This window comes from Halichondria panicea, chromosome 7, assembly GCF_963675165.1.
Source record: "Halichondria panicea chromosome 7, odHalPani1.1, whole genome shotgun sequence".
Lineage (NCBI taxonomy): Eukaryota > Metazoa > Porifera > Demospongiae > Suberitida > Halichondriidae > Halichondria > Halichondria panicea.
In genome coordinates this window covers 2806693-2821448 of record NC_087383.1, presented here as the reverse complement: position 1 = coordinate 2821448, position 14756 = coordinate 2806693, and the positions used below count along the sequence as shown (strand labels likewise).

General features: G+C 42.8%; 1 protein-coding gene and 2 long non-coding RNA genes across 4 annotated transcripts in view; 2 read left to right on the top strand and 1 right to left on the bottom strand.

Moving 5' to 3' along the window:
• LOC135339206 (uncharacterized) overlaps nt 1–14756 on the top strand; it is a 60020-nt gene that overhangs the window by 29665 nt on the left and 15599 nt on the right. The window lies entirely within an intron of this gene.
• LOC135339234 (uncharacterized) lies at nt 1737–2871 on the top strand. The gene is made up of 3 exons (XR_010395944.1): nt 1737–2154; nt 2467–2569; nt 2734–2871. It is a non-coding gene; the product is annotated as an uncharacterized LOC135339234 (long non-coding RNA).
• On the bottom strand, nt 10900–13275 carry LOC135339155 (NACHT, LRR and PYD domains-containing protein 12-like). The gene has a single exon (XM_064535299.1). It carries the CDS (start codon nt 13117–13119, stop codon nt 10951–10953), a length of 2169 nt encoding a protein of 722 aa, XP_064391369.1. The 5' UTR covers nt 13120–13275; the 3' UTR covers nt 10900–10950.

Genomic DNA, 14756 nt, shown 5'->3' with positions numbered 1-14756 from the left:
TAACACTCCATTGCTTCCCTTGTAGACACTTTGACGTAAACAAACTATGGATATCAGACAAGGAATTCACAGCTGGTGTGTACATCATCGTCGTGGAAGCCATGCAGGTACACGTATATACTGGTGGCCAACTTGGAAACGGTTCTCATCATAGTGTATTATTATTAGTGCACCATGCTTGATACTTATGGTCGTGTACGGTCGACTGTAAAATTCTGACTTGACTGTCCATAACGGACTGTCAAAAGTATTCTGTTGCTCTCTGCTTTTTTCTGTTGTGTAACATTGATAGCTTTCAGGTCCAACATACTCCGTCACTTTCTGAACAGGATTGTTTATTCAAGCATTTCAATTGTTCCCTCTAGTGTCCACTTACAGTGTAGACATGTACCCCCCAGTGTACATTATCTTATCCCCCCACAGCCCCCCAGTGTACATTATCCACTGTACACGTACCCCCACAGAGACAGGATCGGTACAAGGCCGTCCAGTCGCTGGTGGACCACCTGGATGCCAAGGTGAAGGAGTCCTGGGAGACCAAACAAGGGATCCTCGGCACACTCTCTAAGTGTGTTGCCGTGGCAGCAGACAGCACTCTAGGTGAGTCTCCATGGTAAAGTACTTGTATGGTTTCAACACTATTTTTGGGCCATTTTCTAAAGAAGGCTATACGCATTTATTCTTCATACGTAGATGCTTTCATAACTGTTATTAAAGTTTTTGCATGACTGCACGTGTACATGTATGTTTTGACACGGTTTAATTCCACGCTTTAAATCTGCATAATGTATTTACATTACTTAGCTTGTGTCCACTTATGCAGGTCCGTCTGTACTGGATATATTCCGTACACTGGTCCACCACCTCTGTATCTCCATAGAAACTGTTTCAGAAGGCCCCTCTGACCTCACGTCCTCTTTGACCTTTCAGCAATCCATCACTATCACTGTGGGGGAGTTTGCAGGAGTCCTTCCCGACTATCGTAAGCCAGATATACTGGGGAAAATCAACTCTTATGTACCCGTGGCCAGGGGGTCTTGATAGCGGAGCCACCACTGGACTGTCTGTACATCCTCTGGCAGCTCAGGACACTCAAAACAGGTGAGAATTGTATTTTAAAGCTATTCCTTCATTTAGCTATTTGTGTACATGTATGTGTTTAGTTTCCTGTCATAGACACTGTTTGTACATGTACGTGTTCTCTGATTCTGGTGCCTTCGTGAGTCCTGTTTATAGCAGTAACCTTTGATTATATTATAGAGGATGATCTGCTTATAATTATGTGACCATGCACAATAGACTGCGTGCATTACTAAGTGTTTATAAGCTTCCATAATTGTATTCTCTCCTTTATTATGCAGCCCCATGTTGACTACCTCCCTGGTCAAGTGTTTGAGGGCGGTGGCTGACACCTGTCACGCATCAGTGCTAGAGCCGGCGTTCCCAGGGCAACTGTTTGCCTCCCTCGTTCAATTGCTCCTCATACGAGAGCCCAACACACAGCTGGATGTGGCCCTACTCTGGCATCGTCTCGTACAATACCATGCCAACAAGGACAAGATTCCTCTCAACACGTATGTGGATGTGTGTGTGTGTGTGTGTACCTTGCTATGTTCAGTGTGCATTTGAGGCACACTATATTTTATTTGTTAGTTACACAGGTCCATATGAGCTTTTGTCTTAGCTTTCACTACATGTATGTCATGTGCAGTGCATACAGCTACATGTACGTGTATTTATACCCTCCCCTTGTGCAGTGATTGGGTGAGTCTGGAGGGTGTGGTTTAGAAAGGATTCCTCTCTAAAACAGTCAACTCTCTCTTCACCAATCTCCTGGAACTGGCCAAAACTCTCTGCACTAGCCCTGCTAACACACTCGCTTTCTACCAACTCGTATTTCTCCTGACACTGGAATTCTCTTATCAAAGGCTCTCAGATATACTGGTCTTCCTACACCAGCTGCAAGAGCTTGCTGTGAAGGAGAAAGGTCTTGAGGCACATCACAGAGTGGTGCTACATGCTACAGTGGCAGGTGTGCTGTATCTAGCGTCCAAGATTAGTCGAAACGAGGTACTCAAGACGCACATCGATGGAGTGATTGCTAAGAGGAAGGAGACAGCTCCGAAGGCTATTGTGAGACATTCTTCTAGAAGGGTGAGTGTGTGTGTATGGGGGGGGGCAGTCTTCTAAAGTGTGAGCAGTGTGTCATACAGGGGGGAAGGGGGATATTCCCCCCCCCCCCCTAAAATTTGCATGTAGGTACTAGTTGGGGTCCATAGCTGGCAATTTACATACTAACAGCAAGAGTTCGTCTATTATGAACTCTCTTGCTAACAGTTTGACCCTTTACCAGTAAATTTGGTAATGATCATCACATGTATTTGCTCTCAATACTAATTACAATGTTATTTGCATGAGAGTAGATCTTTACCAAATGCATTATTTTGTTTTCCTTTTACCTTCTAGAAGTGCAGTCATCTAGACATGGAGGAGAAGCTACTCAAGAGATATCAAATCATGGACCCGGGTGTCATGGCTGAGCTGGAGTGAAAATTGGACCTATGCAGATGTGAGTAGTTTTAAATTAGCATGTACACAAGCACACAAACTCAAAGTGGGAGAATACCGTTAAATTTCATTGCCAGATTTTCAGTAGTTGACTGTACATGCACGTCACTATTGTATGTCGAGTATTCTCCACCTGGCAGCAACTTATTGATGTTCCCCTGTCAGGTTGAGGAGAAGAGTGAGACCATTCGAGGTCTAGAGGATGACCTGCTGAGGGAGCTGGAGGAGAAGCTGCTCGAGAGGTCTCAAATCATGGACCCAGGTGTCATGGCTGAGCTGGTGAGAGAATTGGAACTGGCCAACAGCAAGGCAGATGTGAGTTTAGCATGTACATGTATACACTCGGTGAATACTGTATAATTAATACATGTACAGTAGACTCTCGTTAATCCGGCCACCCTTGGGACAGTGCAACTTGGCCAGAAGAGCGCGGTAGTTTGCATTTCAGAAAATAGCCGCGGCTTATAATCAACCTACGAGTTGGCCACATTTCAGGCCATACTTCAGAGAGTCGGAATAGCGAGAGTCTACTGTACCTTTATTATAACTACTGTACCACTACCACGATGTTGTGATGGTTGTATCTGTATACCTGTGTGTGTGTACATGACCACCATGCAATCTATTACCCAGTCTGCTGTGCAAGAGAGACTTGTGATGGAGGAAGAGCTCAAGAAGGCACTGGATCGCTGTGAGGAGTTGGAGCAGAGCAGTGGACGGGGTGGACATATTCGAGTGCTACAAAGTAACAGGAGAAGGAAGAGTACTTGAAACAGGTGATAAAGTGGTACAGTATACCGTACCGTACGTATAGCGTCCTGGGTATAGTTTCCGTGGGCAAGCTAAACCTTGACGAATATTTATCACTCTCAAAAACGTAGGCATGGTTGACCGGAACGCATGCAATGCAGTGAAGCAAAGGGAATTTTTACACACGAAATCACTGCTGCACCACGCCTACGATTTTGTCTCGGATTTTTTATCCCACGAAAATGACCTGCTATACAGTATGTACTGATTATGGCTTAGGCAAAATACACAATGGAGTCTGTTCCGTGAGTAATCATTCCCTAGAAGTGAGTGTCTACTGTATGTATGAGACTGTGTACAGTGTAGTAAGAAGTTTCACTCTTACAAATGAATATACCGATAATACGTGCCTAAAATTTATGCCTGTGGTCTTACATTACAAGCATACTAGTATTAACAACATGTCCAATTAACAACGCCATCACGCTATAGTATAGGTGTACATAAGAAATACATAAAGTTTCACACTTATAAATATACGTGCCTAAAATTTATGCCTGTGGGCTTACATTACAAGCATACTAGTATTAACAACATAATTATAGGTGTACACATGCATGTACCATGATTGTGACCTTTCTCCAAGAAGTAACCCATACAAAGTGCCCACCCAAAAGGCCCACCTATAACAGTACGCATTAATATGCTCCTTTAAAATGGTTTCAGTATATTGCTGCAAGTTTCTTAGCCATGCAATTTTGAGAGGCCGCTAGTAGCAAGTAGACTGATCATGTGCATATAAGAGTGCCAGATACCTGGTTCTTTGCACCCTCGATAATATATGTACACGTGTAGTTGTCTGCACTCGCTCCCTATATACCCGGGTACATGTACATGTATTAAATTAACAATAACTTTATGGCTGACTTTGACAGAGCACCCTCGAATAGCTATAATTGTAAGCACTGCAATATGTCCTAGGACTACCAACATGTATGTCTGTTTCTGAATTAGTATCTGGTCATCTGCTTATTCAGTGTCTACTAATTAATGTATATTGGAGCTCTTTTCTCAACCTCACAACTTAAAGTCTTAATTAGATATTCTGTCACGTACCTCTAGGGGAAGCTCAGAATTCTGGAGAATTGGACAAACAGCTGTGATAAGTCAGCGCTACCAAAGGTGAGCTCACTCACTTTAAGAGTACAATTAATGGTTGCACACCAAGTGGTGTGTTTGTGAGGTCAATTAGTTATGTGGTACAAAAGAGTACGTTTCAAATCCAGTGCTTTACAGTTCTCATTCTCCTCACAGCAGCTGTCCAGACGGAGGACCATGTGTCCGAGTCTGCTCTCACGTGACACTGCGTCCCACCAGCCCTGGTCTGAGGCTCCTCCCCCCACAACCTCCTCTCTCACTTTAGCCCCACTCAAATCTTCGACCATGTCCGTATTTGTTGCTCTAAGATCATGTGACAAGTCCTAAGTACACCAGGTTTATGAAGTTCCTGCATGATCAGGAGGTGAGAGGGAATGTTTAGCTATTGCTTCATTTAGCTATTTGTGTACATGTATGTGTTTAGTTTCCTGTCATAAACACTGTTTGTACATACGTGTTCTCTGATTCTGGTGCTTAGTGATTCTGTCGCCTTTGTAAAACTTAATTATTGTAGTCTGTGAGTAGACTAATAGTGGCTGTATTATAGAGGATGACCTGCGTGACCACAATAGACTGCACGGTTTCACTGCATTACTAGTGTTTATGCTTCCATATACTTCCCCTTTATTATGCAGCCCCATGTTGACTACCTCCCTGGTCAAGTATTTGAGGGCGATGGCTGACACCTGTCACGCATCAGTGCTGGAGACGACGTTCCCAGGGCAACTGTTTGCCTCCCTCGTTCAATTGCTCCTCATACGAGAGCCCAGCACACAGCTCGATGTGGCCTTACTCTGGCATCGTCTCGTAGATCACCATGCCAACAAAGACAAGATTCCTCTCAACACGTGCGTGGATGTGTGTGTGTGCACCTTGCTATGTTCTGTGTGCATTTGAGGCGTACTAGATTTTATTTGTCAGTTACACAGGTCCATATGAGCTTTTGTCTTAGCTTTCACTATGTGTACAATCATGTGCAGTGCTTACAGCTACATGTACATGTACGTGTATTTATACCCTCCCCTAACCAAAAGTGTACCTAAAAACCAGTAAATCATGAATTATAGCCACTGTGAACATATGTAAAGGGATGGTCAGGATACCTAAACCATTGAACAATTATGTGATGAAGTCTAGGACCTTAGCTGTACAAGATTACTGTTTTATTACTCTAACTGATCTATCGATATATATAGGACAACGCAGTTTAATTAAACTTTCGTATTAAGCTTTGTTGTTTAGCCCTTACAACGAGTATTGTCGGTGGAGGACAACTTCTCAATCTGCTCTCTATACGAGATAGTTGATGGGCCCGAATATTGATGCTGCTCTATAATAGCACAACAAGAACTCATTTGCATTATTATAGTCTAGCAAACTAAATTGTGCGTAAAAACGACTATAATGAGAAGTTCATTAGGAAGAGTATGCAACTCCCACTAACCGTAGTAAGCATTCTGTCTAACCTACATCACAACCACATAGCTGTTGTATAAACTGTTAAAATTAATCTGCGATGAATGGATGAATAAACATGAATGGATGAATAACCGTTAGTGATGATTAGATTAGTTAGATAGCTTTGAGTAGCTAGTTTTAGATAGCTAGTGCAACTGAATAATTGCACACTGTTCTATTAAACTTAGCTAGCTCGCATGCAGCTGCATGCGCTTGTTTTTTTTGGGAGAGGGGGAGAGGGGGGTGGAACAACCTTACTTTGTTCATGCTATGAATGGATGAATAAAAACGTTAGTGATGATTACCACTAATTGCTTTTTCTTATCAGCATTGTTATTGTTATTGTTGTATCTCAAGTGGCTGTGGTTACATGCAATAGTGAGTTTGCCTCCTGTGTACAGTCTATTGGAGTAGCGTACTCTTCCTCTTGGTCCTATCTGTGTTATATGACTCTTTCTGTAGCTACAATTCTTTGCTTTTGGCACATTATGCACTCGGCATTTGTCATGGATCACAGCAAAGGCTTTTCTTATTTCGCCCCATAATAATTATAAGCAATGCTGTGAATAACCCCACCTCCTGTCAACAGACTAGTGAATGCTATCAGTGGAGGGGGGGGGGGTGGACAACCTTACTTTGTTCATGCTCTGAATGGATGAATAAACGTTATTGATGTCTTATTTCGCCCCATAATATCATTGCAATGCTGTGAATAACCCCACCTCCTGTCAACAGACTAGTGAATGCTATCAGTGGAGGGGGGGATATAGATGTACTATTTGCTAGGTATTACTTTTTTGCTAGTGAGCTGCATTTCAGAGCATTTAGCAATTGATCATGTATATACTGTATGATCTATGCTCTGAATAGCCGATCTGATGGTGTACTGTGTGATTACACGTACGCTACTATCTCTTTATAATAGTTATTGCAACAACCCTGATAGCAGATGCCTATTTAATACCTAACCTACAGTCCAACTTTAAGCTGACCTTTATATCAAAGTGGGAGAATACCGTTAAATTTCATTGCCAGATTTTCAGTAGTTGACTGTACATGCACGTCACTATTGTATGTCGAGTATTCTCCACCTGGCAGCAACTTATTGATGTTCCCTTGTCAGGTTGAGGAGAAGAGTGAGACCATTCAATGTCTAGAGGATAACCTGCTGAGGGAGTTGGAGGAGAAGCTGCTCGAGAGGTCTCAAATCATGGACCCAGGTGTCATGGCTGAGCTGGTGAGAGAATTGGAACTGGCCAACAGCAAGGCAGATGTGAGTTTAGCATGTACATGTATACACTCGGTGAATACTGTATAATTAATACATGTACAGTAGACTCTCGTTAATCCGGCCACCCTTGGGACAGTGCAACTTGGCCAGAAGAGCGCGGTAGTTTGCATTTCAGAAAATAGCCGCGGCTTAAAATCAACCTACCTCGAATATTAATGACTGATTTTGCGGTTTTGTCTCGAGGATAATAAATGAATCATTTCCTCTCTATTACAATGTAATCCCACAGCTGTGTTTGCTCACAAAACGGTTTACCTTTTTATAACTTTCATTGTAGTGTTCATGAGCATCCCGCTTCCTACCTCTCATTGTACACCCCAACCACTCCCCCCACACACAGTTTTTCTGCTAAACCACACCCAAAATGTATAATTATGTATAAAATTACTAGTTTGGGGCAGCAGGTATACAGAGTAGCGAGTTGGCCACATTTCAGGCCGTACTTCAGAGAGTCGGAATAGCGAGAGTCTACTGTACCTTTATTACTACTGTACCACTACCACGATGTTGTGATGGTTGTATCTGTATACCTGTGTGTGTGTACATGACCACCATGCAATCTATTACCCAGTCTGCTGTGCAAGAGAGACTTGTGATGGAGGAAGAGCTCAAGAAGGCACTGGATCGCTGTGAGGAGTTGGAGCAGAGCAGTGGACGGGGTGGACATAATTATTCGAGTGCTACAAAGTAACGTGAGAAGGAAGAGTATACTTGAAACAGGTGATACAGTGGTACAGTATACCGTACCGTACGTATAGCGTCCTGGGTAGAGTTTCCGTGGGCAAGCTAAACCTTGACGAATATTTATCACTCACGAAAACGTAGGCATGGTTGACCGGAACGCATGCAATGCAGTGAAGCAAAGGGAATTTTTACACACAAAATCACTGCTGCACCACGCCTACGTTTTTGTCTCGGATTTTTTATCCCACGAAAATGACCTGCTATACAGATTAAGGCTTAGGCAAAATACACAATACATGATGCCGATTGTGTCTAGAGACTATTGTCCTTTTTTTTTCCCCATATAAAAGTTGCATTTCTGGTACTGTATTAGTTAATATTGATGCCACCTTATAGTGGGTAATTTTTGAGGGTCTCGCAGATTAGCCATTTTTGTAACTCTCAAAAAGTACCTACAAGTGCTAGAAGCCATCATTGCTTAGGACCACATGTTGTTTGCATAGCAACATTGTATGGTATTTTGTTGTTTTGTGGTAATGCAGTGAGCAAACAGCTGTACCACTACCACATGGTGGTTGTATTACCTGTGTGTGTGTGTGTACATGATCGACCACCATGCAATTCGAGTTTGCATGCAGCAAAAATGCAAAAATATTCATCATGATAATGTGTGTAGCTTTATGTTATGTAGCTTTGCACCTTCACCGAGGCATCAGCACCCGCGGTGCTTTCATTAATACATGTACCTGCAATTATATAACTACTGTACCACTACCACGATGCTGTGATGGTTGTATCTGTATACCTGTGTGTGTGTACATGACCACCATGCAATCTATTACCCAGTCTGCTGTGCAAGAGAGACTTGTGATGAAGGAAGAGCTCAAGAAGGCACTGGATCGCTGTGAGGAGTTGGAGCAGAGCAGTGTGCCGATGGGGTAGATATTTGAGTGCTACGAACAACAGGTGATAAAAGTGGTACAGTATACCTGTACAGATTATGGCCTACATTATGCACTGCATCTATGTACATTAAACTAGTACTGGACTAGATAATTATTTGTTGGTAAAAAACGCCAAATCAGCAGAAAATTATTAACTTTCCATGATTATTGTCTGGTTATATCTGTTGGTTTAAGAGTTTATCGTGTTTTTCCTGTTCCTTTGCACAGTTTGAGGCTGAGAGTGCTGCCCTGTCAGTAATGAACCCGTACACTCTGACGCCTTCAAGAAGTTTAGGTATAAGAAATGTGATAACCAAAACTGAATTTGTAGTCAAATAGTTGAAAGTGTGTATGTACGAATGATGGTCATGTGATGATGCCATGTGTGTTTCTACCTTCTACTAAAGTATCGTATGATCTAAATTGCACATTAGCTATTTTTGTTGCCATGCAGAGGGTATGAATATACATACACTCATTGTACCCCCCACAGAGAGTTCTTGCGAGCATCGACAGTGGACCCCCTGGACAGAAGGCTGGGTAGCGACAAGTACTCTGACGTGACCAAGCCAATCATCCATACATCAGCGTTCATGGAGATATGCTCCACCCACTCTGTGAGTCTCCGTATACTTGAGTAGCCGTTATACTAGCATACTTCTATTAAACAACATGATAATCATCACATGTGCCATTAATTGTTCTGGTACGTACTTTGTCCACTGTTTGACTGAAGCTCAGACTCTACTACTAATCTAGACTTTAACAATTCCTCCAGTGTGAGGCTATTGACTTATTTTTATGCCCCAATCTTCATGCAGGGGCGTAGCAAGCAACTTTAAAGTGGTCAGGCCAACTTGATTAAAGGTCAGCTGCTTTTCTACTATTGGAACTTTTGCATACAGTGGTGAATTTTTTACCTAAGAAAAAGGTCATCATTTTTCCTCACCAAAACAGCATGCGCATTATCACTTACAATATTTACGACCATTACCTACCCAGCTGCTAAAGTGGTTAGGCCAAAACCTGACCAGCCTGACCGCTTGCTACGACCTTGATCTTATGTGCAACGTTATGCTATAATTATGTGAACATTATTTCTTACTCGCCCAGGTTCAGGTTCGAAAGTATTGTGTTTGAGATCACGTCAAGCAGATAGAGAAGGTGGAGCTGGTCCTCCAGGTGAGGGTGTGTGTACAGGTAGAATTAATTTGGTAGGTACGTAAAGTGTTTAAGAAGTTTACTGTCTTGTGTCAGGTATAGTGTTGGTATGCTTGTACGGTGTATGTAAGTACATGTATTCATTTGTCTTGCAAATACATGCATTCTTTGTCTTACACCAGTTGAAGTGTTCACTGCCCTCTCTTCTCCCCACACAGGACCTCCTTCAGCTGCAATACGAGGGCCTGGCAATCATGAAGATGTTTGAAAGGGCCAAAGTGAACATTAATCTGCTCATCTTCCTCATAAACAAAAATCGACAGAGCGTTAAATTGGATTTCCACTACATTCATTGACAGTTTTATACGTACAGTGCATGTGCTCTCTGTGACACTGTAGGGAGCATTGAATTTAAACCATCATTATTACTGTGCTATATTGACCAATTCCAACTGATTTGTTTTTAGGTAATTGTTATGTAATGTGCCGACATATTTCTAGTCTTCTGTACACTAACTGTTTTGTAAATTGTCCTAGTAATAATATAATTGTTGTCAAAAGTAAATCATGTCGAGATTAGCCTCGATCCCGACCCAGGCCGCACTTCTCTTGAAAGCCTGTGAAGGAGGCTAGCTAGGTGGAGATTATAGCATTATTACAATAGTGTATTCAGTTACATACATACAGCTAGTGCATGACATGCTCTCCGTGTCAGTAGGAAGCATTGAATTCACTCGTCACCATCTGTACATGTGCTATAATTATATTGACCAATGATAGAGATTAGATGCATAACACAACAAATTAATTAACATTTATTAATTAATTAATAACAACAATAATCATAATATAATTATAACTAAACATTAATTATTAATAATAATCAATTAATTATAAATTAATAATCTAATGAATACACAATTAATAATCAATCAATTAATAAACAACATTAATCTCGGGTAGTCCATTTCTCTTCCTCTCTTCGTTAGTGTCCCTGAATACTGTCTTGATACAGGATATTAGGTGGTCGGGTATCCACAATCGTGTCAGTTCAGAGCAGTGGGTGGTTAGATGTCTGGCAAGCGTCTTCATTCCATCTTCTGTTATTGAGGCTTTACCCCATATGTGCAGTGTTTCAATCTTGTTGATCAGTCCAGTTGATAGCTCCTCGATACTCTGATCAGTCAGTTTACAGAAACTCAAGTCCAATATTCTCAGAGTCTTATTGACTGCAAGTCCAGCAGCAATGTGACGACAGCTAGTCACTGTGTTACCAGACAAATCAAGATATTCGAGGGAATTGTTTATATTCAGAAGTTGATAGGGGGCAGCTACATTGTCGTCTGATATTGTTAGTGAGCAGTTGCCCAGGGCCAGGCTCTTTAATGATGTGTTAGTGGACAAGGCCTCACAGAGTGTGCTAAGTCCACTGTTACCAATGTCATTATAAGACAAATCCAATTTAGATATTGAAATAGTGTTCTCGATAATCTCAGCGATGTGTATCCCTGCTGTAGGAATATCATTATTAGAGTTGGGACACTTGGAGAGTCCTCGGGCAAGAAATTTGCAGCCTTGGTCATCAATAGAGCAATTGTTGAGGCGCAGTGTGAATCCATTACTGGTGTTGGAACAAGCTGATGCGAAATATCCAACAGAGAGGCAGTCAATAGGATTCATTGTAGTGCAACCAAGATCTAGATTGTGATTAAGAAGATTAGCCACAAACACACACAGTGACGAGTCTTCAGCTTCGTACAAACAATTGATGAGGGACAACAAAAGGGGCTTCGGCTCACCATACTCTTTCTCTTTCTCCTTTTTGACAACCTTTCTGACCAGATCAAAAACAGTGGCTGGAACTGGACACAAGAATCGAGGTAGCAAACTGAGGATTGGTCTACTAGTACTCAGTTTGGTGATACCAGCATAAAACTGGAAGACTGCACTGAATCGAGGACTACCAAACAGCTTCTGGAATACAGAAATTTGTTGCTTGGGAGACATGAGAGAGATGTGGATTGCTGCTAGTAGCTCTTGAATAGACAGGTGGAGAAAACAGTAGTAAACCAGATGACCATCGCTAATGATACTGGGAACAGTTTGTAATAGTCCAACGTATGAAATTTCCTTCGTAATGCGAAGAGCGGCCAAATCATTGTCAGTAAATGTTGCTTTGTTTTTTTCGATCCCATGATATGCAAGTTGACACATTTGTACGGTCTCTGTTCTGATTTCCGAGGGCAGTGAGTCTGGGGATGTGATGTCTCCCACTGGAGTGGTCTTCCCCAACCTATCCTGGAGGTATCTCTTGAGAGAGCTTTGGACAACTGATATGAATATCCCGTGGTTGGATGTGGGGAGTGAGTGGTTATCAGAAAGAAAGCAATTAACGACAATGGAAGCATTGAGGGGGAGGTAGCAGCTACCTTCTACCACTGGGTTCTCTCGAATTCTCTCCAGTAGAGTCTGCACAGCTTGTGAGTCACCATTCAGACACTCGGTAAAATACTGTTCTAGTTGATGTGGAGTGAACCCCAACACTTCCACCCTGGACGATACACGTGGGTGGAGCTTAGCTGAAGACGACGGGCGAGATGTTACAATGACGGCGGATTTATGTAGCGGACTTTCTTGTGCAAAGCCTGGTTCAACTAGTTTGGTGATGATCGAGTCTCCATGGAGGTCAGAAGGAAGCTCGTCCCACCCGTCCAGCACCCACAGTACACCTTTGCCATCAGTTTCTAAAATTTCATCTCCAATCTGGCTTGCGTGTGTTGATTTCCTACAAGGGAGAAGGTCTTCTATTTTCTTGGCTTCTCTAACAAGTGGATCTCTCAGTCTCACGAGGATTGCAATATCGAACTCTTGGAACAGTTTTCCCTCTGCCCACTCCTGACAGATGTGTAGAGCAAGGGTGCTCTTGCCAGAGCCGGGAGCTCCTTCAATCAACACAAAGTTTCGTCTATTTCCAATCTCAGAGAAAATGTTAGTCAAGTTAACCGGAGTTTTTTGAAGTAAAATATCGTCGATTTTTCCTGTGATTGATAGCCTAACAAATTCATCGTCGATTCTTCCTCTCTGTATTTTTTCCTTCTGAATCATTGCCAGTTTGAAGACTTTGTTTGTTGGAACAGGAGGCCATTGTGTGGCTGATGTGGATACTCGTGCTCTGTAGCGACTTTGTAGGTAGTCCCTGTACGAGGACAGCTTGTGGTTCAGCAGGACCCTCTCTCGGGAGGGGGGACACGAGGTGGTGGAGTCTGGGGAAACAAAACAATAGGTGAGTACCATTCCTGGTGATAGTTAATAGAGAATTGTATGTGTAACAATAGCAATTAAGTTGAAAGTCCCTTATTTGGTTGCAATCACTCCCACAACGTATGGTACCACAATGACCACATGCACTCTCACATGACAGACTCACATTTGTCAGACAAGTACTTGCACACTCGAACAGCAACGTCTTCTTTGAGCAGGGAGAGTATGATGAGTAGCAGAGCTTGGAAAGTGGCGTCTTGTCCGTTGGTCAGAATCCAGAATTTCAAAGCCAGCAACATTCCTGCCAGAGTGCCATCTACATATGCTCTAGTCCTCACGTCAGTTTGCTCTCCAGGTGAGAGCTCCAATTTTTCAAGATAGCCTTTGTGAACATTGTCGAAACATGCTGCTAACTCGGGTAGATCTGGTTCCTTTATTGCTGTATTGAGCTGCTCATCAGTCAGTTTCATTTCTGTCTTCAGATCGTCAATTGTGAGCTCTGAAATAGATAGCAAGCACACAAGGTTAGCAATCACCAATGAGGGTTTTATGCTTTAGCAATCATTGGGTTTATCCTTTATAGGAAACATGACAGTCTTTATACCTTGGTTCTGCTCTTTAGTGGCCATTCCAGCAAATAAATCTGTGCCTTGCAGCTAGCTCTCTCAGAAATATAATGGAGTACCAATTGCAACCAACACGGGCATGCGCAAGAAACACGTGGTCAGGCAGTCAGTGAAAGATAGAAAACTTCTCTTCTGGGTCTATCCCATAATTCTCAAGATTTCTCTTGCTGATCTATCCTGTAATTCTCTATATGAAGATGACCACTACCTCCTCGAGCACATCCTCAACTGGAACACCGCCGATAAGTTCCACCAACCCGTACCCGACAACAACTCCGACAACTTTCAACACCATGATTGCCAATTCTGTCCAGGCAGCCCTCGGCGCGGTGTTACCAACGATCATCACCGCAATGGACCAGCGGATTCAGGCAGCAGTCCAACAACACCACCCCACAGCCGTCCCCTCATCAGTCTCACCATCAGTCCCACCCTCGATCCCAACCATCTCTGCTTCCGGCTCGGGTACCCCACGGAGTCCCACCTCAGGCCCTGTTGTCAGCACCGGAACGGCAGGTATGTCAAGTACCTCACTAGCACGTGTTCCCCTCGTATCCACTAGTGCCCCCCGTACTCAAACCCGCATGAGCCTCCCCACATTACCGACGATACCAAGCATTATTCCATATACGGTCAATGTAGGCCAGAATGCCATCCCCATTCCCGACAAACTATCTAAAAAATCGGAAAAAGGGGAATTTATCGAACTAGCTGAGTTCTTACCCGACTCGTTCGGGGGTACCTCAAACGATACGGGTGAGAAACCCAGAAGAAAGCGCAGGGTTGCCAACATATTACATAAAAACCTCTGCTCTACGTTTTACAAATAAATGCTAGGTCTACAATCAATCAAGA

Coding starts and splice junctions, on each gene's coding strand:
- LOC135339155 (XM_064535299.1), bottom strand. CDS start 13,119: ATGATTCAGAAGGAAAAAATACAGAGAGGAAGAATCGACGATGAATTT.